Source organism: Aulostomus chinensis, chromosome 13, assembly GCF_037954235.1.
Source record: "Aulostomus chinensis isolate RoL2024-O1b breed Wild chromosome 13, RoL_Achi_v1.0, whole genome shotgun sequence".
Taxonomy (NCBI): domain Eukaryota; kingdom Metazoa; phylum Chordata; class Actinopteri; order Syngnathiformes; family Aulostomidae; genus Aulostomus; species Aulostomus chinensis.
The window spans coordinates 26,558,784-26,585,614 of NC_141332.1; the positions used below are offsets into that span (position 1 = coordinate 26,558,784).

Genomic DNA, 26,831 nt, shown 5'->3' on the forward strand with positions numbered 1-26,831 from the left:
CTCACCAGAAGACATCCATGATCAGTTCAGCTGAACGGCTGCCTCTTGACCTGGACTGCGATGCTGAGAAATCGTATTTTTTAAAAAAAGGGACGGATATCAGACAGTCAAGAGGTGACAGTGACCCTTGACCTTTGACCCCTGAAAAAAAGCTTTGTGTCTCAGCGTACATCTGTGGCTAAACAGGTGGAAATTTCCTGTTCCAGGGATATCGTGTTTACGTGAGGTGACCCCTTGACATTTGACCACCAAAATATTTTCAGGTCATCCTTCAGTCCCAGTGGGCATTGAGCCAAGTTTGAAAACTAACCCTGATAATTCTTCCCTACAAGCACGCCGCCGGCACCAGGAAACAAGATATTTCCTGTGCATGAAAGTGTGTTTGACACCACGGCAACATGATGATTGTTACATTGTAGTTGGTCAAACATCCCAAAGCATCTCGAGTGAATTTACATGTACTAGCGTGTGTGTGTGTGTGTGTGTGTGTGTGTGTGTGTGTGTGTGTGCGCGCGTGTGTGTGCGTGTGTGTGTGTGTGACGCGAGTCCTACTAACCCCAGCAGAGACTCGGCTGTTTCAAGCTCCAACAAAGTGCATGTCAGATGACGGAGGCGAGCGAGTCTTTGCCACATTTGGATGAGCATCCAAAGCCTTGGCAAATGCAGCGTTTGATGTGGAAATGAATGATTCCAAGTCTCCGGGGGCGGTCTTGTCTTCCTCTACCACCCCCCCCCCCCCGTCTTGTCCTGGACCACATCCATTGGTCTAGATTCATCCCCGTGTTGAGCGCTGATGTGACTCAAACTGCAAGGTTATTTAAAGGTCTGCCAGTTGTTTGCTATTTGTAGTTCAGTTCAGGCAGGAAGTGGGTTGTTTTTTTTTTTGTTTGGGGGAGAAAAGTTTATTTTTAGCTTCACTAGGAAGAAGCTTAGACGCTGTCACATCCCAGGAATTGCATGGTCCTCCCAGGTGATGGAGGAAGCGCATGAGGGGGCGGAGCAACGACCAGGACGCGTGTGTCATGTCTTCATGACTTTAAGGACCCTCAGGAAAGTGATCCTGATGCCTTCAAAGATGTGTGTGTTTTCTTAGTCTTGGTGGTCCTGATTTTCACCATGGGGGGGGGGGGGGGTCTGTGGGCTGGGCACCTGACCTTGTCATCTGCCCTGCCAGGCTGGAGCTGCACACCTGAGGGGAGGAAGCCCTGTACAGCATCATCTGGAAGAGGCGATAAGGAGCCAGAGGAAGGGAGAGAGGGGTGGGGGGAGAGGGGTGCAGAGAGAGAGAGAGAGAGAGAGAGAGAGAGCGAGAGAGAGGCACCGGTGAGGAAAAAAAGGAGAGATAAACACATGAAGTCAGAAGGAATAACAGAGGAAAGGAAAAAATATCAACTCGAAGAGTGAAATTGAGAGAAGGAAGAGAATGAAAAGAGAAGAAAAAATGAATGAGCGCATCAGTGGTGGATGGTGTGGACCGAGGAGGAGGAGGAGTGTGTGTGCCTGAGGTGCGCACACACACATCGGTGAAGGGGGGAGATGAAGGGGGGGGGGGGTATCGCAGTGGGACGCTATAAGGCGCGTAAACCTGCGCCACGAGGAATCAGCCAGTTGGCTCCTGCGCGCGAGGGTCCCGGTGACAGAGTCGGACCGGCGGCGGAGCCTGAATGAAGCTGGAATACCGGAGCGGATTTGTGAATGAAGCGTCTCGGTGTGAACGGACCGGTTCAGCACTTGAAGCCGATTCATGGTTTTGAGTGATTGCTCGCGAGCCTCGTAGAGACCCCCCCCCCCCCCTCCCGCATTTTTGCATTCATTCATTCATTCTTTCATTCTTCTGGCTCAGGTCTTCCGCTATGTGTTGTTTCGAGAACTATAAAGTCTCATAAAGACTCGGACCCGGTGCCGTCGCGCGCCTGACCATCACGCCTGCGCGATGCTGAACGGACCGACCCTCCGCGACTACGACCCGATGCGACTCGTTGACCCGCGGCACCTCCCGCAACTGATGTCCCTGGAGGACCATGAGCCCACTTTAGTGGAGGGGACCCTGGGGCCCCGCAACGCCACGGCGGCCGGGGAGGAAGGGGCCCCGGGTCCCCAGCACCAGTCCTTCCCTTGGGCGGTGACCCTGCTGGCCGGCGTGCTGATCACGACCATTGTGGTGGATGTTATCGGGAACCTGCTGGTCATCGTGTCCGTGTTCAGGAACAGAAAACTCAGGAAAACAGGTAGAAGTCGAATCATTTATTATGAACATGAACGTTGTGATCATCCTCACTGTGACTTCCCCTCATTTTGCTACTTTATTTTTATTTTAACCTTTTTTTCCCCCTTGTTGCTTAGTGATTGTTGCAGTGATGAAGGAACTGCTGTTGACCTGTACACTGCATGTAACTTGAATCATGTTTGTGACCCCCCCCCCTCCCACTATTTTAAGAAATGTCACGTATAAATGATTAATTTAACACTGTCAGAGGCAAATGGATCCCAGACATGGAAGCGAGCGACCGTTCATCGCTCCGTAACTGTAAACTGTGTCAATAATCCTGTCAATAATGAAGAATCAGGAGGCGCCGCTGGTCTCTGCTGAGCTGAGCGACTTCAGGAGTTTGTTCGCTTTGTTGCTGGAGTGTTTGTGTGGACAATCACACTTCAACTTGAGTGAAAAGTTTCCTCAGAACTGACAGAAAGTTGCCGGGCTGAAGGATCCAACCTTCTCTGACTTAACTTAGACTTTTACACACAGTGGTGTTCTTTTGCACAAAGGTGAACTTTTTTTAAACCCAGAATTTAGTCTTGCAGACGGGAGGAAAAGCCTGAGGGAAACTCCTTCCTCCCTGCTGACATCGGCTGTGTACTTCTGTTACAGTCTCCCCATGCGGAGCGACTGACAACATTTGTGCGCTAGAAGCAGCTGTGAAAGAGGCCGTGGAGGTGGAGATGTGTGAACGGGGCGGCGGTTTCAGATAAGAGCAGCATGGCACATAAATCTCTGCGCCGCTCGGAACCTCTCCCGCACGCAGATGGAGGGAAAATCAATCCGGCCTTTTAATTGTTATCTCTGCATTGGCAGCAAGAGCCACCGGATGGAGTAAATATCACATTAGAAGCACTGAAAGAGGACACACATGCTCATGCCACAATACATGAACATGATGAGTTGTAGTTACGAGGCTATTAACACACACACACACACAATCTGCATATGTAGGAGGAACTTAGTTCCAGGACCAGGTTCCCATCGGACGCACTCCGAAGGGCAGACTGGTGGATTTCTCTGCAGATGCTGATTAATTTCCCACAGAGCGAAAGATTCCCCGCCGCAATCGTCAACGTTGCCAAAGTCTTGATGGGAACATTTCAGCAGCTTCAGTCAGAAGTTGGGTCTGTACGTTCATACTACCTTTATAAAGACTACATCGCGCACAGAGTGTGTACTGTTCTACACAAAATAGTTCTTGAGGGTGACTCAAGTCATAGGGCACGTTTCCACTGGCTCACTTCGGCATGGCTCGGTACGGGTGTGTTTCCATTAGCACCGGGTACCACGTCAGCGTGGGTGGAGCCCCCAGCCAAGAGTTTCCCAGCGTAATTTGTGTGTGACACAACAACAACAATGGAGGCGGCGTGATGCCCGTTGCTCGGTCAGTGGTTTTTGCTTAAACTAAAAGAGAGGGAGGACAGACAGGCAAGAAGAGGCAAAAGAATAAAAGACTTTACCAAGCGATGACCAGGATTCCACCGAGGCTACGATGATAGGAAGTAGACGACGTAAGCGGGTAAGTTACCCAATCAGCGCCCCGCTATGTGTTTACGTCACATTTTAGTCCCCGCTCAGCTCGCTTGGAACTCACCGGAGCAGGGACCAAAATGGTTATGGTTAGTACCGTGCTGGGGCCAGCGAAAACGGGGCCAAACCGATCCGAGCCGAAGTGAGCCAGTGGAAATGCGTCTTTACTGAACTAAACATTTAGTCTATTAAAAATGAAGATAAGTTCTCTTTGTGTTCAACTTGCTTCCATCCAACAAAAACCCAAATCATTTCCTGCCATAAACACAAGACAGAGCAGCAACCAGTCGGTGTTTGACGTCGTTGCTCCTTGAAACGACACTGAAGGGATTCATCACCTTCCAGAGCACCTGACCAATCTTTTTCTGTTTGATTGACTGATTGATTGAGCAGCTGGTTGCTGCGGCTCTAGATGTTGAAGCGTGTGGCTCTACGTGTGTGTGTGTGTGTGTGTGTGTGTGTGTGTGTGTGTGTGAGAGAAGGGACTGAGCAAGTGTGTGAGGCGGCGAGAGGAGTTGTTGCAGGCTGAGAGGCTGCAGCCCCGAGCGGCTGCTCCACCTCCTCCCTCTCAGCGGCAGTACTCCATCAGTGGGTCACAGGATGATCACCTCCATGTTCTGGACATTGAGAAGGACTGAACCAGACGTTGATCCGTCCCGGCTGGACACGTACAGACAGATGGACATCCATGCCTACGAAGGTTTAGAGTTTTCCATTGATGGAAAATGATTAATTGACAGGAACTGAACTGAAAATAAAAAAGTTTCACTCAGATCTTTGACTCAGTGAAGAACTGTTGATCCAGGCAGCGTCAGACTGGGCGTGGACATGAGCTGGTGCCTCAAGGAGGACCAGCGCTGAGTTTGAAGTCTGGGAAGAGTCTGGGTCCTGAGGGGAGTCTGTGTTATGAGGGTCTGGGGTCTGAGGAGGGTTTGAAGCTGGTCAGGGGCTTGAGGAGGGTATGGGGTCTGAGGAGGGTCCCACCTACTCACTGATTTAAACCTCCTGAAATGAGGTGAAAGTTGTGGTCAGCTGTCAGGCGTGAGTCAACGACAGCGTTGGTGATGGTTGATCACATGATCAGACCCAACACTAAATGAGTGCGGTAAGATTTCACGTGTCTGACGTGGTTAAACGACGTTGTCACACACAGGAAGTCTTCATCACACCTGCAGCCTGGCCTCACGACCTCTGACCTCCCTGACTGATGACTGGAACCATCAGTTTCGGGGGCCGACCCCGGTCTCTCCTCTCCAGCGTGTCAGACCTGCTGGTCAGTCATGCGGCAAAGATGCCGTGATGTCACATGAGCACCATGAACCATCCAGTGGCGTCTTTATTATCAAAGAGGAGAGATTAGGAAGCAGAGTTGTGTCCTCCTGCTTCACGCGTGGAATCCCAACGAGCCGCTGAGATGATGGCGGCGGCGAATTCCTCTGTCCTCTCATTTATTCCTCCCGCTACCTCCTCACTCATCTTATCTCTGTTCTGGCCTGTTGTCTTACACCCCTCCATCTTTTCCTCCTGTCTCTGTTCGTCTCCTTCCTCTATCCCGCCTTTCCTGTCTAATTCATGTGATGCACTTCCTTACACTTTCCCGTGACATGGCGTCCTCCGCTCTCCACGCGCTCGGTCTCATCCTCCACCACCCTGTCAGATCTCTTGTTTTTCCAGTTTTCTCCTCTTCTTCCCAACTCTCCTGCTCTCTTTTCTCATTCCACCATCGTCCCGCTCCATTCGTCTCCTCCCTCTACCCGCCCTGTCTGCATTGCATCACCTGATCATTGGCGAGCTCCTGTCACAGTTCATCACGTCTTACCCGCCACCAGTAGCGGCACTGGACCCTGACGTTCCTACCATGAGGTTCGCCGGTTCGATTCCCTCCCCTGCCTGCCTGATCTGCAACAACACCTGGAAATGTGACCCACTTGCAGGAAGTAGCTGTGATTGATGAGAAAAGAAAAGCAGTTGGTTTCCTGCCATGAGGGCGGGACGACCAAACCTCCCTGAGATCATCTCATTTCCTCCCCCTGGACCTGGAAACGCTGTCCAGCCTGAATGAGTCGGATGGTTTTCAGTGATCGGTCAGATCTGCCCATCAGGAGCAGGTGGACCCCGTAATCCCGGCAGACGCGACTCAAATGTCACGCTGATCCCTTCGCCAATACGCTTTCTCAACTCATTAATGTGGCAGGTGATCGCCTCGCCAGGTCTGCTTCACTCTGGTCAGGCGACATCTTCTTGCTCGGGGTTGGACAAAGTATACTGGTATTGGAACATACTGCAATACATCAATACACTGGCACCAAGTATAGATATTTTTATTGCAGCAGCTGTCAACTAATTTCAAGCTATTTCGTCTCTGCTTTTGCATCAGTGTGTTCAAGAGGCTCAAAGCTAAGGCCTGAAACACAGAGGGGAGTGTAGCGCCGGGGAGCGCAGCGCCCAGCCGTCGGGAGCGCCGTGATCGACTGCAGTGGACACCGATCACGTGATCTCTGTATCTGTCTTGTTTCTTGCAGGCCCACTTTCCCGGTGTCCTCAGACATCCACGTGCTCCTTCAGGTGTTTAGAAAGACTCTGTCACCATAGAAACGGCTCAGTTGAGGCAGCTGTTGGAATCTGCCTTCACAAAACCGTGTATAAATACGTTATTCCTCTGATGTATCATCAAACAATTATCATGGGTCATCAGTGTCGTAGTATTGATTACTACAAGACTTAAACATTTGAAGTAGTTTTATCGGTTCTCCAACATCAGGATTCTTGGTTGCGTGCTTGTCTGGAGTTGGCGCAGCAGCTCCAGGTGGTTACGGTGGCTACTGTCTAGTGGCGGAGGATCCTGTTGGAGCCGGTGAGTTTAGAACCCAACAGTCGGCATCAGACTTGTCAAATTCTGGTGCCGACACGGCTCCTCAACATTAGTGGGTTTATATTGGTGTGGCGCGTCGCAGAGGGTTGGTGGTTGGTTTGGGATTGCTGGTGTGTGACTTCCTTCAACTTGACGTTAATCTGAGCAGATGGCGGAATCAACGCAACCACTTTGCTGGCGGCGGTTAGGTGGGGGGGGGGGGGTAAACCCCCCATACTGAGGGGATTTGCTGGTGAAATAAGCTCACGCATCATTATTGACCTTTATTTCCATCTCAAGATGCGTTCAAGTTCACTGGGAGGAAAGCTGATGTATGTTAACGAGCCCCGAAGCTCTCAACTAATCAAACTCATTATGTAAATATCTGAAAGGCAGCACAGGGTGGCGGTGACTTTCATCTACCTCACAACAGTCAGGAGCAAACATACATTCGGTCACTGCAACTGCACGTCTGTCTTCCTCTCCCATCTAATCCCCAATTAAATCTAAAGTTCAGGGTTCTCTCAAGTTCCGTGAGCAGTTGGAGTTCTGCTGTCAGCTAGAAACATTACAAGTTTTAGGTACGGACTGAATTCTAGTATTCTAACTCATACTGCATTAAAAAAATGAAATTAACACTTCGAATACTGCATGTTTATGAAACCTAGTTAGTCTGATAACATCAAAAAATGTATCATTTGTTGTTAGGATGTTCCCGATACTCACCCATACTGTTGTTGATACTCTTCATAATTTGGCACAAAAAAACTGGAGAGTTGACACGAGTTGTGGCAGGTTTCTCACCAGGACTACGACTTGTGAGGAAAAGCTGCTTCCACACACACGTCACGTCTCCTGCAGCATTCCTGTCGGAAATCAGAAGTACATGAAGGTAAATTCCAGGGAGAGGCGCTGTTAAACCTCTGCTGCCGTGAAACCCCGTCCACGCTGATCCATGAGCTCAGCATGTTCCAGACATGAATTCATCATCAATTCTCATCCGTGTGAATCAATATTTAACGCTGAGTGAATATTTGAACATACAGATCAATGGCTGGGAGATGGATTACAGTTCACAGGTTTCAGCTTCCAGTTGCCTGGGGGAAAAAAATATACTTCCAATAACTGTTTTATAAGTTCATCTTGCTGTTCGAGTTCTCTTGGATTGTGTCTTGAGCTCACAAAGAAATTTTTCTCCTTCCTTATTTGCATCTTTTTGTCTCCAGAATGCAGAAAGAGCATATTTAGCTTGAAGCTGATAGAGACCTACGGCTAAGATCATGGTTTCAGGTTAAAATGAAAACAAATGATAACCAACTAGAGAAAGTTCCTCCAGTTGTGTTGCCAGAAACCTCGTTGAAAATGTCCTGTTCATCTCAGCGACCATACACCGAATCCCCTTCTGTTTCCTCCTGCCTCACCTGGATAAGCATGGGAATTCTGCTAAACCAACACCTCTAAATCCGACACACAACTCCTTTAATGACATCATCGAGCCATCATCATTAGTTTGGGCCTAATGGAATGAGCGCCGTCGTGACACTGATGAAGTCAGTAGGAAATGCAACGTTTTGATTTTATTGTGCTGAATCGATTTCACTCATGATGGCTCTGGAGGGAGGATGGCCATTAATACCCCCCCCCCCTCACACACACACACACCTGGCAGGAATGCTGCTCATTAAGGGGATTTCAAGGGAACATGGTGAGTGGAACGCGACGACCACCCTCCATTAAAGCTGAAGTCAAAAGATTCAGCAATGGATTATGCACAGCTGGAGCAAGGTCACAGCTGGCCAGCAGGAGGTAGAGGTATGTTGGGAATGTCTTTCTGGCTTTTCATAGAATGCGCCGGTTCACGACGATGAGTGGTATTTGTTCTGGAAAATGATTTTCAGCTGCTTTCAAAACAGAGAAGTGATGCGTCACGGAGAGCTGGCACTCCAAATGTTTTTAAGCTTGTGGGTGCGGCGTGGCAGGAGTTCTGCAGGAGTGCGTTAGCAACAGGTGGAACCAGCTCCTCCACCCTCGAGATGTCTGCTCGAGGTCTGTGCCCTGCTGCAACGTGACACTGAGTCACGGCCTCCGTTTCCTGGCTGACATCACTCCTGATGAGTTGGAGCACCCGGCTGACCCCGTCCTGCTGCAGCACACCTGCCCCACCGTCCAGACGCTCCCCTGAGCTGCCACAGAGCTGTGATTTATTCAGTCTAATATCCTTTAACTAAACGTCTACTTTATCATTTGTGGTACCAGTTGTGAGGTGGAGGCTCCTGCAGGCGGCTTGTGGACTCATCCGTGAAACCAGATTCTGACACCCAAAAGACGTTTCCTCTACAGTTTCATCAGTTTACACAGCGTACGTCTACATCAGGGAAGGTCTTGGCTCCTCATTGTGGATCACGGCGCTGAGTCAGCCGCGTTCACAACAGGTTCAAATAGAAATTCTGAGTATGTTGGGGGCTGGGCAGGAGTGTGTGTGTGTGTGTGTGTCTGTGTCTGTGTCTGTGTGATCTGTGTGATACAGTTTTTCAAGAGGGCCAAAGCAACTCAGATAAAATCATCGACACATCAGGATGTTGGCTTGTTTACTTGTTTGTTTGAGTGACAGCTGCCTTTGAACCTACACCTGTGACAAAATAGTCCTGAACAACAGCCTCAACTCTCCTCTTCAGCTGTGACTGTCATCACGTCAGCTGATGCACCAGCATCACTTGAGTGAGCAAGAATCCCCTGAGCCTTTAGTCCAGTCTAAGTCTAAACAGCACCCTCTGTTGGAATGATGTTTAATAGCAGTATAGACATGTAGTTGTTCATCGCTTTGTTTGAGAACGTTACAGGACAGAAGGACTGACAATTTCTATTTCTGTCAGTCCACCAGTGTGTGTGTGTGTGTATGTGTGTGTGTAGTCAAGGCTGCCATCTGGATTAGAAGCACAGCTGTACACACACACACACACACACACACAAGCTGAGTAAGGCAATAACCGTGTGTGTCACTTTAAAAACCGACTCGCTGTGGTTCCAAGACACTCCATTGCGCCAGCATCTGCCCGTCTCACACACACGGTAACTCCTGAACGCCATCGAAAGTTCACAACAGATTATCTGATCAGTTTTCGGAGCCACTCATTGAATATATTTGCATATGAATGCGGAAAAAAATAAGGTCCTTGAAGCTGCTGTAACTTCCCAGTGTTATAGAGGCAAAGATCACCGCGCTGGAAGAGGTGGTCGCTAATTCATTCATCATTTGTCTCATGGAACTCATTAGCATGACTGGCTGTGTTTAATTTATCATTAGAGGGTGCTGCAAGTTCGTTAATCAGTCAGAAACTCACACACACACACACACACACACACACACACACATTATATTGCAGGAGCTAAACAAAGGTACACCTCCACATTGACATTTCGAGCACAAGTGAGAGCACAGAGACATAAGAATCCATTCTGCTCTGTAAGATAGTGATACGTAACATCATAACTTCCCCAGTAACCTTGTGTAGCTGGTATCCATGGCTGCGGTCTCATAAACAACAATATTAGCTGGGTTAGGTCTCTATGAGCAGGACGCAGGTCATTCCCTCATATGTAATATTAGCGAACAATGTTAGCCGTCTGCTAATGTGAAATTACTTTCATCTAATGACACAAACGTGTTTTTGAGTCTGTGTCAGCAACAGAATCCAGAATCAGCGCGTTACCCGAGGACTGGAGTGGTCAGAACCAGCGCTGTGTCCTCAGCACCTGGAGAACAGGCTGGGTTTACTGGATCGACCGCTCCAAGTCACCATCTTATTCACTGGGAAATCCTCTATCATGTGTGACCACTTGTAATTTTAGCCTCTTTAAATGATTTTTCCCGCCCCAGCCAACGTCCGACATGCTGCCCTATGAAACCCGCTTTGGTCCAAACTGAAGCCGTGACAACAAGCGAGAATCTCGGCATCCTGAATGTGTCTGATGACTCAACCTCTGACCATCTCGTCCTCCATTACTGAACTACCTCTAACTCATGGCTGCACTTTACAAGAGATGGGGGTTTTGTTTGGTGTGGTCGCAAAGGGCAAACACAGTGATAAAGATGGAACCGCGGACTAAAAGGCCCATATATTGACTGGCGCTTAACAAGTCCCCTGTCTCACCTCTAACTAGCCCTCTGTGACACGCAGGAGTCGTCAGACTAACGATGAGGCTTCTTTGTAATGAAAATGGAAAAGGGAGGTAATAAATACTGAATGCCATGGCCAGAAGAAAGAGTTAATAATGTTGCAGGAGTTGAGAGCCACCCCTCCCCTCACCTCCTCTCAACCCCCCCTCAGGTGTGAAAAGCCCAGAACACAGCAGATCAGCACAGCAGCTGTGGTGTGAAGAGACACCTTCCAGCTGCTGGGGTTGAACCCGTGGCAGCAGCTGAGGTTTGGTGTGGCTTTGTTAAAGAATCAGAGAGAAAGTCATGTAATGCCTCGGCACAGCCAGAACGACAAAGAGGCAACAAACACCAGCACGTTTACTGGTGTTCAGAATGTTGCCAAGTCCGATTGAAACGAGGCAACAGCAACCAGCTCTGTGACGTGAGGGTCGTGAGGTTAATGTTTGGGTTCAGCTTTAGGCTTTAAAGTTTAGGCGTCACCAAGATGATGGCGGGAAAAGCGGGGGGCAACGTGAATGTCGCTCACAATGAGACAATGCGCTCAAATGTCACGGTGGCACTTGAGAAGTCAGTAATAATCAGCGCGGTGCTTCGGGGAGACATGAACGTCATGGTCCAACTTGTGTCTTTGGTTCTGAGTCAAAACAAGAACCGGGGCTTCAGGGGAGCCATTTTCTTGTTTATTATCAGCAGAGAAAAGTTGTAGCGAGCCTCATCTCTCGGCTGCTGAAGTGGGCGTGGAGAAACAAACAAGGTTACCAGACGTGTGGATGGCGTTTATGTCTGCTGGACACCAGGACCACAACGCCCACTGCTGCCTCACCGCTGAGGCTGCCCCGCGGGTTTCCCCACAGGCCGCACGCCCTGCCTCTCTACTCTGAGTTTGGCTTTGATAACAGCCATCTATAACAGAACGTTTCTTTTCATCATAAATGTGGAGAGTTGCAAGCAGAGAATAGCCACGTGGTTTTATTTACCCTTGCTGAGGGAAAACACCGCCCTTCAAATCATGTTCTTAAACTTTTAAACATCCTGGTATGAAAGCCTGAGTGAGGGTTTGGGGTTACATCTGCCCTGACGGCAATATTTTCCCAAATAAAAGCTTTTACTTTACTGTTTCACATCTTGGTGAAAGAGGAGAGAGAAACCACTCCAGCAGGTGACCTGGACAAAAACAAACTACTACAGGTTCCAAACCAGCAAGATCAAGAGGAAGATGTTCAGGAGGGCGAGTGGACGTGAGGGTGCGACGACACCTGAAATCAGAAACTGAACTTAAACTAGCGAAGCAACAGGTGGGAGGACACGAGGGCAAGAAGGAGCTGTGACTGCTAGACACAGGTGAGTCACGGCGGAGCAGGCAGGAGACAGACGAGGACAGGAAGTGTCAGGCTGACTAATCAAACCCAACCAGGAAACAGACTCGAACTCCATACCACAAACTGAAGAGTCCAAAACTAAAAGGTTTGAAGCCACTTAAATCACTGTGGAGGCCGCGGTTGGCCACAGAGAGAATAATGATTTGTTCATGACTTAAAATGAGGGAACACACACTGGTCTCAAAATAAATGAGTTGAGGGAACAAGTTCTATTGTACTGGAACCCTTGAGAAGAAAATGCACATTTTGCATCAACTGAACTCGAAGTGCTTCTAAGAACATTTTTGATATCAACATTTTCTACCGAACTGAATGTGAGAAAATGTAAATAAAAACAACGGCTTTGAGAACAAAAACTAATTTGAGTTAAGAAATGTGTGAGGTAGAACACACAGCTTCAGGGCTCACGGCTAAAAAAGTGGGAAATAATTAAAATGCATCTCATTTCTCAGGGCGAGGGGTGAATGTGAAACTCCTAAAAATGGCCTTCAAACTTTATTTCCCCCGTGTGTGAGACCTTTGCAGCAGGTCGCCGTTACTGTCCAGGCCTACAGTGTTTCACCAAGTGCTGGAATAAAACATCCATAATCCACCTGCCAATATGGCTGATTTAAACGAGCATTCGCTCCTTTCCTGGGGGACCAGCAGTCGTCTGTCATTCCTTTTTTTTTTTTCGACCGGCTGTGTGTTTGTGTGTGTTTGTGAGCTGTCTGAAGTGGTGAGACTGCAGATAGCTGGAATGATGACGGCGCATCCCTCTGATTGCATGAGCAACACTGCAAGATCGTTGCATTCGGTGATAATCGGCGGTGATGAGGTTTGGAGAGCTTAATGATCCAGGCGCCATTAAAGTCAGTGTTTGGCTTCAAGTTATTGCTTTTGTCTGTCTACTTGATGGAGACGATGATTTCCTTCAGTAGCGTGCCTTTCTTCCTCCCAGTTCTGTACTCGGTGTCCCGTTCCTTTCTTGAGTTTCTGCATGTCTTGGCATCAAATTAAAGGAGCCCCTTCACATTAAGAAGTTAGCAAGAGCTAAGAGAGAAATCAACGCGTGGTGAAATGTGACCGGTCGGGTGAGGCTACCTGGTTTGTGAATGTCGTGTTTCGTTGGTGAACCCGCTGAGTGCAGTGTTTATGGTAGCAGCTCCTGATCTTTGTTGCCGTGCAGCTTCGTTTCAGCTCTACTAGGTTTTGCTGTGAATGAAGCGACACTGTAAAGAGCTTCGAGCAGCAAAAGCAGAGTAAAGCTGACTGCTTATTGAAGGTTGAACCTACAGGTTCATATTTTGAGGGGTTTCCGTAGGAACGGTCACTGGGTGTTAATGCTTGACGAGTTGGGTGGGGGGATTTGTTGACTTTCATTCTTTCAAAAAAAATCTCTCTTCATTGTGTCAGTTGCTTTTGGGAACCCACACATTCATAACTCTGCGCAGTTAGAAGGTTGATTTGTGTTTGCGCATCTTCCTTCCCTCTGATGACGAGTCTGGCTCTTCTCGCCCTGCAGGAAATGCCTTCGTGGTGAGTCTGGCCTTTGCTGACTTGGTGGTGGCCATCTATCCCTACCCGCTGGTCCTGACGGCCATCTTCCACGACGGCTGGATCGCTGGCTACATGCACTGTCAGATCAGTGGCTTTCTCATGGGCCTGAGCGTCATCGGCTCCATCTTCAACATCACCGGCATCGCCATCAACCGCTACTGCTACATCTGCCACAGCCTCAAGTACGACAAGTTCTTCTCCAGTAGCAACACCATGTGCTATGTCGTGCTCGTCTGGGCGCTCACCATCCTCGCCATCGTGCCCAACTGGTTTGTGGAATCGCTGCAGTATGACCCACGGGTTTACTCCTGCACCTTCGCCCAGTCGGTCAGCTCGCTGTACACCATCACGGTAGTAGTGGTGCACTTCATCCTGCCAATCAGCATCGTCACCTACTGCTACCTGCGCATCTGGATCCTCGTCATCCAGGTGAGGCGGAGGGTCAAACCGGATTCACGGCCGAAGATCAAGCCACATGACCTACGTAACTTCCTCACCATGTTCGTGGTGTTTGTGCTCTTTGCTGTCTGCTGGGCGCCACTCAACTTGATCGGCCTGGCAGTGGCGCTGGACTCCAGGCTGAGCCGAGCCATACCGGAGTGGCTTTTCACAGCCAGCTATTTCATGGCGTACTTCAACAGCTGCCTCAATGCTGTCGTCTATGGCGTCCTGAACCACAACTTCAGGAAGGAGTACAAGAGGATCGTCCTGATCATCTTCAAGTTTCACTGCTGAGAAAAGACACCAAGACAGATCGCAGTCGGACTATTTTTTATCTTTTTTTGTGAAGTATTTGTTAATGAGAGGGCAAGAAGACAAAGTATAAAGAAAAACAGTGTATGAATGAAGGAGAAAAATAGAGCAGCTGTCTAGCTGGAGGTGTGGAGCAGCAGAAATAAATGATGCCCCATTGAGACTTGGCGCCTTCAGGGAAACTGAGATGGAGACTTTACAAACAGAAAGAGAGGCAGAGTTTAGAAGCAACTCTTTACTTAGTAATATGTTTCATCGTGACTTTCTGTGATGAGGAAGTCACGTATGCCTGTTTCAGTAATAATGAAGTTCTTTATACTGTGTTCCAATATTGATTTCATGTAGAATCATTCAAACATTGTGATCATCTCCATCCGCTGGCTGATCCTGATGCAGAAAACCCTCTTTGAACTGGTTGTTCCTACTGCAGACTAGACGACCACTTACGCTTGATTTATGCACCTTAAACTGACAGCCCACGCTGTGACCGTTCTCCAACCTGATCTAAGCGACCGTTTTTAAATTTAAAACAAGTCAGAAATGGCTTTTGCATCCTTAAAGCATAAAACACACCAATATTCAACTGGTTGAGCAGTTACTGGAATATTGACCATAAATGGAGTTGTGCTATTTTATGGCGATGGTGCAAGTTGTTTACTATATGCAAGTTAGTGTCACGTAGTGTCTAAATACTGACGACTGATACTCCACATCAATAACATCAGATTTTAGGGTGCTCAACATTTCAGTGTTCACAACAGGGCTCCATGGACTGGCACTGGGACTGATGGTACGTGGGTTTTAAGTCTCTAAAGAAGAGCAAAAAACGCCATTGAAGGCTTTTCTCCATAATGTTTTTGCTTTTCTCGCGACTGGTTTTGGCCTCCATATCAGTTTGTTGGTCTGATGATAGACAGATGGTTTATCCAATCATCTGCCAAGTATTTTTGGAGGTCCTTTTCTATGGGCAGTGTTTCAAATGGTGCAAACACTGTGACTGACTGAAGCCTCGCCGCCAGCGCAGAAATGCTCGTAACTGCTTATCTCACAGACCTGGGCAGGGCCGAAGGATCTATGAACTATAAATATACGTATCGCTATTTACAGTATAAATCAAGCTTTAGTGGCAAAACTGCTGGTTGTTCACGGAGGAGAAAACATAGTTGGTTTCAGTATGAAGAGAAAGTTGTTTACAATTGATTAAGACAACAAATTGCTACTCTTTAGGAATAATAAGTGGTGAATGAATATTGTTTATAGGCATTCAATTTTAAATTACTTTTGAAATTGCAATTACCGTTTAGAGCAGCCACGGTGGAGATGACTGACAGCTTCTATTTCACACCAGTAGAAGTATCGTTCTCCTTTATCTGACTAAATTTCCCTGAAGCCCCGGTGCTGTAAGACGATCCAGCAGACCTCACTGCATGTCCGACACTGTTAATCACAGTGTGAAATGTAACACAGATGGATTTTCTGACCTGTGCCCGCATGGCAAAGGGCTTTAACTGTCTTTTAATGGTTACCTCATGCTGCACAGGTGCTCCCAGTCTCCTTTGCCCCTTCTGTCAAATCCAACTGTCTTCCTCGACTTCTATCCTGTAAGTTTAAACACTAGCCGATGTTTCCCCAGGCGGCGTCTCGTGTCATCTTCAGGATGTACATATAATATTTTAATGCAGCTTTCGCTTTACTTTGGTCAGTGCATTTCTGGAGCAGCAGCACATACTTGGTAAGGTACCTTATGGAATATTTGAATTTGCACATGCGCATGTATGGGATACATATTTCTGCCTCCATTTTTCTGATATTCCATTGACCCGCTGTTAAGAGTTTGGTTGAGGACACAATATTGATCGACAAATTTCAATACTATTTTGGGTTGGTCCATCTCCTGATTCTCCACCTCTGCCACATCCTGCATTAATCTGACGAATCAAAGATGCTCTCTCACGTGAACACAGAGGAAGAAAAAAGACAAACCACGTTGCCCATCAGAAGCAATATTGTCTGCACTTTCATGTCCAACTCACGCACCGAAACTTCAACCAGGCTCAATTCCCACATCATTTACTTTCCCCTTCATGTTTGAATATTAAATGGAGACATAAACATGAATAATGAAGTTGTTCTGTAACAGCATTCAGACCACATCACTGTGCTTCATATTTCTGGAAGTGGAAGATGAATATTGTATACTGTATGTATGGATAAGTGTGACGCTGATGCTGCTGTGATTATCCGTGCCTGCACTTCACTCCCATTACATCAAGCTTGCTGTGTGTGTGTGTGTGTGTGTGTGTGTGTGTGTGTGTGTGTGTGTGCCTGTGTGTTTGCGTGTCTCAAAAACAGAGGTACAAGTGTGTATCTCAACCTTGTTGTTCCCCCTCTGTTGGTCAAAAGATGCACCTCTGGCCTCTCTGAGAACAACATTGCTCTTTTGAGGTAACAAATGTAGATTTGAGGGAACACTCCTCCAAAGTGTACTTATGAGTACAGGAGGGACCCTGGGGTGCTAGAACAGAGCCGACTTTGGGAATGTGTGCATATTTGTTATGTTACGTTTGGTACTGAGGTTTCAAACATCCAAAGCCAGAGAAGAAGCGCTGTGCTGAATGAGAGAGCTGAGACCCCCAGAGACCAGCTGACTGCTGGCAGAATGAATGCTGGTGGCTAGGAGGTGTTAGCATATTCAGTCCAGCAGTAATCCTCCTCATCCTCACGATTAGTAGCACCAGTCGCTCTAAAGTTACACCCAACACCTGCTACGCGAAGTAAAAGTCTGCTGAAATGTGTCTTTGATGACCTCTAATGGAAGTCTGCTAACATTTCCCATCCACTACCATTCCTCATGCTAAGCTAACGAGCCTTGGTCTCAGCTCCCTTGAGAAGGGTTCCTCTGTGTTATTGTCCAGTTCCGGGGATGATGGATGGTAACTGTGTGGCTTGATCCTGTAACGACCAGCAGCTAAAACAATGATGTGTCTCAAGCCACGGTGCAAAGCCGCTTTCTGCCTCTGTTAATGTCACAGAACTGTCTCATTGCAGCCAGAAGTCATTAAAAAGGTCCAATCAGCTTCATCCTCTGAGTTAAATGGCGGCACAGTTGAATCACCTTCTGTCTACATGTTCAGCAGCTAACAATTGAATATGACAATTTAATAGTGGGGCTGCACGGTGGTGCAGTGGTCAGCACTGTGGCCTCACAGCAAGAAGGTTCCGGGTTCGAGTCCCGGCTCGGGCGTGGGATCTTTCTGGGTGAGTCTCCATGTTCTCCCCGTTCCTGTGTAGGTTCTCTCCGGTACTCCAGCTTCCTCCCACAGTCCAAAGACATCAATTTGGGGACAAGGCTGATTGGATTCTCTAAATTGACCGTAGGTATGAATGGTTGTTCGTCTCTCTATGTTGGACTGCTATGGACTGGTGACCTGTCCAGGGTTCTGTTGAACCCCATCTTCAGAGAAATTGAAAAGTAAGCCTGACTCTAAAGAGTTATAAGACTGTTTATGGTCCTGATGGGAATTAAAAGGAGAAATGAAGTCAGACGTCTGAACAGCACTGGGCCACATTACAGGATTCTCTTTAAAAACGGGAGGTTCTGTATTTATGAAGTGAGAAGCCCACGTGAAGTGGTCCTCAGGGTCTGCGATGAAAAACAAGAAAGCTTTCAGGACATAATTGTTCATGATCCGGCCGCATTCTAGCTGATGGATTTTATAAGCAGATGTGCATTAATGGGGTCATAGATTTGACCGGAAACACTCCCTCGGCTCGTCGCGCACCTCAGGGCTCTGTGGACTTGTTCCTTGTGAACATCACGAGGCGAAAAAGAGGAACATCGGGTTTATTCTGCAGTGTGCTAACGTTAAAAACGAGGAAAAGGAAGTGATGAATGTGTGAGCCGAGATGTTGCCAACGGTTCATGTGCATGTTTGGTGGGAGGTCTGGCTGCCTGGGCTGCAAGCAGCTCATGTCGTGGATGTGGCGATTAAAGGAGGAGCACACAGCATCACTTAGGACTGGTTTTCGAGGTAGTTGCTGTTGTTAAAGCATGAGCTCCAGGTTTGTTTGGTTTTTTTAAACACACCTTTTCAGAATTTCTTTCCCTTGAATTTATTCTTCAGTTTTTCTTTTAGTTATTCATTTTTTCTTCCACATCAATCCCACTCATTTAGCATTTATCTTGCAAATTACTGTTATTTTTTAAAATCTTTGTCAAGCAAAATTGCTGCATAAATTTAATTATAATGTCACTGAAAAAAAATGGAATCCGACGATTGTTAAAAAATGATGTGATTTCTAAATGAAATCTGTGGACACAAACATCCTCAACATCAGAGGCGTGCAGGGAGAACGAGGTGTGTGTGATGCAACGGGAGGAAGTGGTGTGCAGTTGATAGATTATTGAAGAGAAAAGATGGGGATCACTCACCAAAATTAAAATCTATTATATTTGACGTTGATGAAACCTTCTGTTTCAGCCTGTAAATGCGTAAGAGCTCACTCTCTGGGGGAGGACAGCCACATCCCCCGGCTCCCAGGAGGCCACACGGACAAGGAGGGACACACTCGTTTAGTTGCTCTATTTGTTTCCCTAAGAAAGTTCAAAACATTTATTTTAAATAATTGAACAGGCTGAGTGTGCAGGAGCCCGCCGTTCTGGTGCAGATGGATGTGAAAAGACGGTGTTGGTCGCTCATTGCCAGACGAGGCCTCGTTACTTCAGTGCGGCGTTGACATCAGCCAGTAATTGTCCCACAGAGGGTTTCAAGAAGTACAGCGCCAGCCTTCTACCTGTATTGGTGTGATTTAAGTTATTTATTTCCTTCTCGTCAACCCTAAAAATCAATGGCCAGAGCTTGATGTTTGTGTGTTTGTCTGAAGACAACAGGAAATGAGAATGTACCTGTTTTCCTTTCACATGCTGTTTTGCACATCGCCGTGGAGAATGTTTCCTCTGAATGTCTGCAATGTTGACAAGACAAAAGAAACCAATTGAGCCCTGGAAAACATGTCTTAATAAAAGAGTGTTCACTGTGAGCCACGTCTCCCTCTGTGACTTCACTTCACACACAACAGGCAAACTGCATCATCGGCGACACCAAAGGCAGAAAAAACACACTTCCAATGTAACATGGAGACATTTTCTAGTTCAAATACACAAAAGTCTCCCTTTTTCACTCCTTCATTCCAAGACTCCCATCACTCCCACGACTAAATCGCTTCTCTATCAGTCAGTCCCTTCACACCGCCTCCGTCTCCCTCTATTATGGGTTTCAGTGGTAAACTCTGGTCCGACTGACAGCTGTCAGGTTTCTCCCTTTAAACTCACACTCACATTCAGCTTCCATCTATCAAAAAACAGCATCTACTGGGGTCTGTTGCTGCGGAAACGGGGAGATCTGATGAGCATCCTGTCAGATTACAGAGGTTGTTGCCGGGAGCAGTGCCGCAGGTCAACAATGTTCCCTCCAAACTGCTCCAGGAGAGGAGGAGAAAAGAAGAAAGAAACGAAAACAGGTGGCGTGAGAAGAAACGAGGAAAGGGAGGATGAGAGGAGGAAATAATATGAGGGGGGGCAGTGAGATAAGACAGGAGGTGACAGAGACTTTCCCTCCTTCCCAAACCACCTCAGAGAAAACGAATCAGAAGGCAGCAGGCCTCACCAGCAGTGACATTCTCTGAAATCAGAATCGCAGCTGCTCAGTAACATGTTGTACATCAGTATTACAATATTATAATATGAAAAATACTTCAGTTCAGCAGAAAAATACTTAAAAGTGCTCAACATCATCATTTCTGGTCACGATAACATGATATTCAACTGTTAGGGTTAAACGTTGGAGGTCAAATGCTAGAGTTTAAACGGCGCTTCTGGACAGGTTGAATGTAAAGCTCCGATCAGAGCTGCAGCCAGAGATGAAAGACAGATTAAACTAGAGAGGTGGAGGGAGGAGAGGAGATAAACCCAGAGAGAGAAGGGAGGATCCCCACGCTGCAGGGCTCAGGAGCATCGACCGCTCTGCTGAGCCCGGGAGGCTTTGACGCGTTAGGAGTTTGAACCCCAGTACCCTGCCAGTGTACTGGACCATTGCTGCCCAACCAGAAGGGGGCCACTGGTTTGGTTCGGGGGCCGGGTTTTAGTTTGATTCCCTCAGATTGAAGAGCGGCCAGGATGTTGAGCGATCCACTACTTCCCTAAGTCGGTGCCTGCGGGGAGGTTCTCCTCTCTTGTTATGCTACGAAGTTTAATACCTCAGCCAGGACTCTCCTTCGAGACACAAGCAGTGAAAACTAGCTTAGAATGACAGATGCCACCTAGTGGCGGAAGCAGTTATGACCACGGGGACGTCCTCCTTGCAGCTCCACCAACAGATGAGCTGCACCATGTTGAAAAAGCTCCACCATGAGTGATCCTCAGCTGGGTATATTACTGTGCTGCGCTTTCTATAATCATACAAGCAAATACGTACAAATGTGACTTTGCCTGTACACCGTTAGAAACCAGAATCAGGTGACTTTAGGTGCGGGGGGGAGTGGCTTATTGGAAGTGATGGGAAGAGTCAGGATCAGAGAAGCAGGATGGGAACAGGAGAGCTACTGGATGATGGGAAGCAGCTGAAAAGCTTCCTTTATTGATCTGTTTCTGGAAAAAGGAGAGGAGCAGAGAGGCTGTTTGTAGAGGTAAGACGAGATGGAAATGGAGAAATAAACCAAGACAAAAGAAGCAAAGGTGTGGATGTGATGGGGGGGTGAGTTGACAGGTGGAGATTCACTCACTGATTCACTCGCCGTGAGGGAGAAACTGAGTCAGAGCGAACCGTCCTTCACGTTTCCTCACAGCCATCGAAGGAAGACAAGATTCTGCTCCCATTCTTGTCAGCTGTGAGCTTGAATTTTGATGTTGTCACTGGAGATAGGCGGGGGGGGGGGGCGACCCCTGGCCACATGCACGCCACTCCCACCCGGAAGGCCACATCATTAATGGACTCTTTGGACGCGTCCTCCTCCCTGCCTGCAGCTGGAGAGCTCTGAGCAGCTGGAAGAAACGGGACAGATCCAACAAAAACCAGGAGATCTTATCAGTGAGCTGATCGGCCATCGGCCTCCTTGTCACTGTAGATGAAGACGTAGCAGCAGGTGGCGTTGGAGGAGAAGTTCTAATGACGGTGATAAGATGAGGTGATGCGGGGGAAGACCAAAGATAGGAGAGCCTGTTGTAGTGACTTGATAAGCTGATGATGATGGTGTTTCTTGTGGAGTCAAGGCCTGAACAGATGCAGCACTGGTCTTTGTTATTGCGACAGCGCGAAAACCAACGGAACCGACTCACGTTCTCCTACGATCACTCCCATCGATGTACGACACCTCTCCAACGAACCAGTGGGAGTACGGCCTCCAAAGCCTCCGCCGCGTTGACCGTGGCTCCCGTTGACATTCGCTCGATGAAGAAGGGAAATGCGTTGATTCGCTACCGTCTGGCCTCGGGCTGCCTTGACAATGCTGCTGTATAATGACCGTGAGCCGCGATGGATGATGAATCATGAAAATAGAAAATCAAGTATTTAGATGCTACGCAGAGCGATGCTTTCGAAAACTCAAAAACGAGAGGCACATTCAACTCCTTTGTGAAAGGAGAAGTTGTGAGGAAAGACAAGAAGTTCTGTTCAAAGTTAAAGAACATAGAAACAAAAAAAATTAAATAGAACAGAAAAGCAAAGGGGAGGGACGGAGCAGCCGCTCTAGAAGCTCGCGCTAAAAAAAGGGGAAGAAGCAAGAAGCGTGGAAGAGAGCACCAGCAATGGATGGTGTTGCGCCTATGATAATAGACTGGTCCACCTCGGAGGAGTGACCTTTGACCTGTGTGGGGTTGCTGGCCAATCAGCAAATGACAACTACAGACAGAGAAGCATTCTACACATCAGGTTTATACACATGGGCGTGTGTGTACGACTGTGTGAGTGTGTGTGGGTGCGAGTGTGTGTGTGTGTGAGTGTGTGGACGAAGTTCAGTGAGGAATTCTGTGACAGAGACTTCAGTTACAAGGTGACATCACTTCATACACAGAGTCCAGGTTTCCTCCATGGACGCTGATAAGTTCCTACTCTTGTGCTTCCTGTAGCAGCGACACAGAACCTTCAATCACACGAACAGCAAGGGATTAATAAAGGATTTCTGATTCTGAACGTTCCTACTGACGTAAACAGTTGGAATATTGGAGTGTTGAAGCTCAAGTAAACCCAGAGAGAAAGAGGGTGAGTCTTCTCATGATCAGACAATGCTTCCTAAGGTCATAATCTCGGGTCTCTTCCGCAAGGCGAAGGTTTATTCCGCCCTGCGGGGGTAGAAGTTACGGAGAGGCGAGAGCCCCCTTTTGCGAACCCTCCTGTTCCTGGATGAACCGGAGACGATGGCTGATTGACTGGTACACGTCTTGATAAGAGGGCAGAAAATGTTCTTGTTGATGTAAGTGGTGAATTATCGTTAGAAAGGTCGAGAGGGGATCGTTCTGCTCCTCTTTCAGAATTAAGTGTCCTGGGGGGGGTCACTCCAGACATCCTGAGGAATGTGAGGAAGGACAAGGGGGGCTTGAACACTACAGCTGTGCTGCTTGGATTCAGATGAAGGTTTTAGTGGAAGCTGACAAGTTTTTCAGACCTCCAGGTTTTAGGAAGTTTAAGATGTCGTTGAACTTTCTGAGTGGTTTCATGTGGATCATTAACAACAATCAGTTTACAGCTCTGCGTAAGGACGCCACCCGCGCTTCAACCTCAGACAAACGACTAAAACCTTTAGATTTCAGGATTCAGATTTACCATGAATGAACTTGCAAACTCGTCATGAGAGCTCTCACTTTTCATTTGGAAACCCCCTCACACACACACACACACACACACACACACACACACACACACACACACACACACACACACACCATCCTCCTCTTCAACGGCAAACTCACACTTGTCTCTGCTCGTCTCTCAAGAGTTCTGAAATGGAAAGCAGCTTTCCACAGATGAGAAACAGAAGTCCACAAAAAGCGCTCCTTATCTTGCCAGCTGCTTACTCCTGACGGCGCCGGGAGAGCCGGCGGCGCTCAGAAATTCTGGATATTTCTGCTGGCTCCAAAACAACATGCTAATGGCTCCTCAGCCGTCTCAAGGGAGCGGCTGGCATCCCATGCGGGTGTCTGTTGACAAAACGATTCTCTCCTCCCTTTCCCGCCACGCACTGACCCCGAGGATGGTGAGGATGGTGAGGCTGATGAGTCGCGTGTGACCTCCGCGACCCCGAGGGTGTCAACCACACTCCTGGAACTGAAGGAGGAACCGCCACTCACGACAACCACACAAACAAGAAAACTGCAAAAGCACTGACACAGTTACCTCTGTTTGAAACCGTGGAGAAGTCGAGAAGAAGTCAACAAAAACTAGGCGTGTCCTCCAAACACTGCAGTCACGCTGTGACCTCATTACTTTGCGACCTCACTTGTGTTCTTGTTTGTTGCTGGACGCCACAGGAAGCTTGGACGGACTCGTCATGACCCAAATGAGAGTCTTACAACCTTCCTACTACAGTTGCTGTGTACAAATACCACTAATGATATTACCACAAACACTCAAGCTGTAAAACTCATACTGATGTGGCGGAGCAGCGACACGCATCATTTCCTAACAACACAGGAAGACTACACCTGAAGAGACACAAACAACTGTGGTTGTAGCCACACGGATGCTGCTTGTAGCGAGAGGCCTTGCCATGGGGGCGAATGTCTTATTCACAACTAATTAGGAAGTAGTGAATAGGTGTAATCCTGGTTGTCAGGGCAACGAGTAGGCGAGTCATTTCAAGGAAGCACGAAGATGTTTAGTTCCACTCGCCATCCTGAGGCAGATCCTCTTCTGGTTTGCTAAATTTTTCTTGACCTCTTGACCTCTTTGTCTCAGAGACGCCCCCTCCCCTCCCCCCCATAGGCCTTCTGGCCCCTTCGAACCTCCAGACCTCTGTGCAGTACGCCTAGAACACACCTTCAACACACCTACAACACGCCTTCAACATGCCTACAACACACCTACAGTACAACACACCTACAACACACCTTCAACACACCTTCAACACGCCTTCAACATGCCTACAACACTTCAACACACCTACAACATGCCTTCAACACGCCTACAGTACAACACACCGACAACACACCTTCAACATGCCTACAACACACCTCCGACACACCTACAGTACAACACACCTTCGACACACCTACAACACACCTTCAACATGCCTACAATACACCTACAGTACAACACACCTACAACACGCCTTCAACATGCCTACAACACTTCAACACACCTACAACATGCCTTCAACACACCTACAGTACAACACACCGACAACACACCTTCAACATGCCTACAACACTTCAACACACCTACAACATGCCTTCAACACGCCTACAGTACAACACACCGACAACACACCTTCAACATGCCTACAACACACCTCCGATACACCTACAGTACAACACACCTTCGACACACCTACAACACACCTTCAACATGCCTACAACACACCTACAGTACAACACACCTTCGACACACCTACAACACACCTTCAGCATGCCTACAACACACCTACAGTACAACACACCTACAACACACCTACAACACACCTTCAACCCGCCTTGTGAAAATCAGTCTGACAGTGTTTTTATAATCCTGTTGACAGACTCATATGACTCACCTGGCACAGGTAACCAGAGGGGCAGGTAAACACAACAGACAGGCGGGAAAGCGCCACAGAGGCAGGAAGTAAACACACAGGAAATGAGTTATAATTTCAAAATTAAACAGGAAGAAACTTAAAGGAATGAAACCCACAACAAAACTAAGGGGACGCAAGCAGAATCATGACTCAGGTACTGAAAACAATTTTTTTTTTAAATAAAAAGGTGTAAGTAGGCAGGTTGGACCGCAATGACTGCAGGACGCATGACACATTGTCCAGATTTCAAAATAAAAGTGTGGAAATTCAATAGGTGCAAAGGGTGTCATAATTTGAAAAGAGGTTTGCATGTTTGAGTTGAACTGAGTGTCCTAAACCCCTCCCCCGTCCCCTTGTCTTCTCTCTCTCTCTCTCTCTTAAATATATGTGTATACGTGCGCATGCACTCAGTCCATAATAAGCAGCTCATCTAAAATGTGAGGCGCTGTTGTCTGAATACATCTGTTTACATTAGGGCCTCCACTGTTGCCACGGGGGTTAATGAAATTCTGACTCCAGCTAATCGCTAGTGCAGCGTGGAGCTTTATAGAGGAAAATAACCCCCGCGGACCTTTTTCTCCTCCTCTCAATCCATCGGCCTCTGTCTCATTTGTATCAATTAGGCAGCCAGCAGGATTACTCGAGCTGTTTGTGTGAAGAATGTTGAAAAGAATTAGCACGTCAGGGACACGAAGAGGGAGAATGAGCAGAGAATGAGCAGAGACGTTCGCGAACGCGGTGCCAAGGTTTCGCAGACTGACACTGCAGAGCCACGACAGACTTAACGGCCCATGGGCTCTTTAATATGGGCGGGATTACATTTAAATAAATATTTCTGATATCTTAACTTGATGAAAACACACTGAAGAAAAGACTGAATGATCCGTCTGAGGTCAGTCAGCAGGCGTTGAACTCCCAGCAGCCGTCCTCCAGTTAAGAGTACGGCGCAGGTCGCTACTGGGTTGACCCTTACGTGCACTCTTTCTCTAGGTTTATGTTGAATTTAGAGTTTAGTGCACGTCACAGCACTATAAACCTGATAAAAACCCCACCAGGACAACGACCACACAAATACCAACAATGACCTCTGATCTTGAAAAAGCGAAACACGGCTATGAATAATTCGGTGTCTAATGATGGCCCTGTGGTTTTTGCTCTGATGACACGCCATAAACACCGAAATGAGGCTGAACACGCCCTGAACACGGCACACACACAAAGTGCCCACAGCCACAGATCGCTTGGATAGGGCCCTGTCTCGACAAGGTAATTAGCTCTCAATTAAAAAAATTAAAATTAGCTTTGTTAAAGGGATACCAACTATGTGCGCTAACGACATACTTGGCGTGAACGTCAAACTACGGTGTGGTGGCATTATTGCAATTTGCTTTTATCTCTAATCAAAGGGTTTGTGGATCATCCAGCTGGATGAAGAAGTCGAGGGTTCCACAAGACGACGATCTGGAGACCGTTTAGCTGCTATTAGCTCCATTAGCCTCGAGCTAAATATACGTGGCTGGCTCTTCCTGTATTCTGGGGTCACAGTGATCCAGGAGGGACAAAAACATCTCAGGGAGCTCAAGACGCCTGTGAGTGAGG

General features: G+C 47.7%; 1 protein-coding gene and 1 long non-coding RNA gene across 2 annotated transcripts; one reads left to right on the forward strand and one right to left on the reverse strand.

Annotated features, from left to right (window-relative positions):
• Positions 1-1,797: 1,797 nt before the first annotated feature.
• On the forward strand, positions 1,798-19,500 carry mtnr1al (melatonin receptor type 1A like). Its single transcript, XM_086222335.1, has 2 exons — positions 1,798-2,228; positions 13,684-19,500. Exons 1-2 carry the CDS (start codon positions 1,934-1,936, stop codon positions 14,451-14,453), a joined length of 1,065 nt encoding a protein of 354 aa, XP_086078461.1. The 5' UTR covers positions 1,798-1,933; the 3' UTR covers positions 14,454-19,500.
• LOC147251564 (uncharacterized) lies at positions 7,390-25,274 on the reverse strand. Its single transcript, XR_015118972.1, has 3 exons — positions 25,212-25,274; positions 19,378-19,436; positions 7,390-7,507 (listed from the first exon to the last, which is right to left on the reverse strand). It is a non-coding gene; the product is annotated as an uncharacterized LOC147251564 (long non-coding RNA).
• Between the last annotated feature and the right edge of the window lie 1,557 nt (positions 25,275-26,831).

Bases quoted from the DNA above. Each gene is read 5' to 3' on its own strand.
- mtnr1al (XM_086222335.1), top strand. From the start codon at position 1,934: ATGCTGAACGGACCGACCCTCCGCGACTACGACCCGATGCGACTCGTT. The intron at 2,229-13,683 runs GTAGAAGTCGAA...CTCGCCCTGCAG, and splicing joins CAGAAAACTCAGGAAAACAG to GAAATGCCTTCGTGGTGAGT.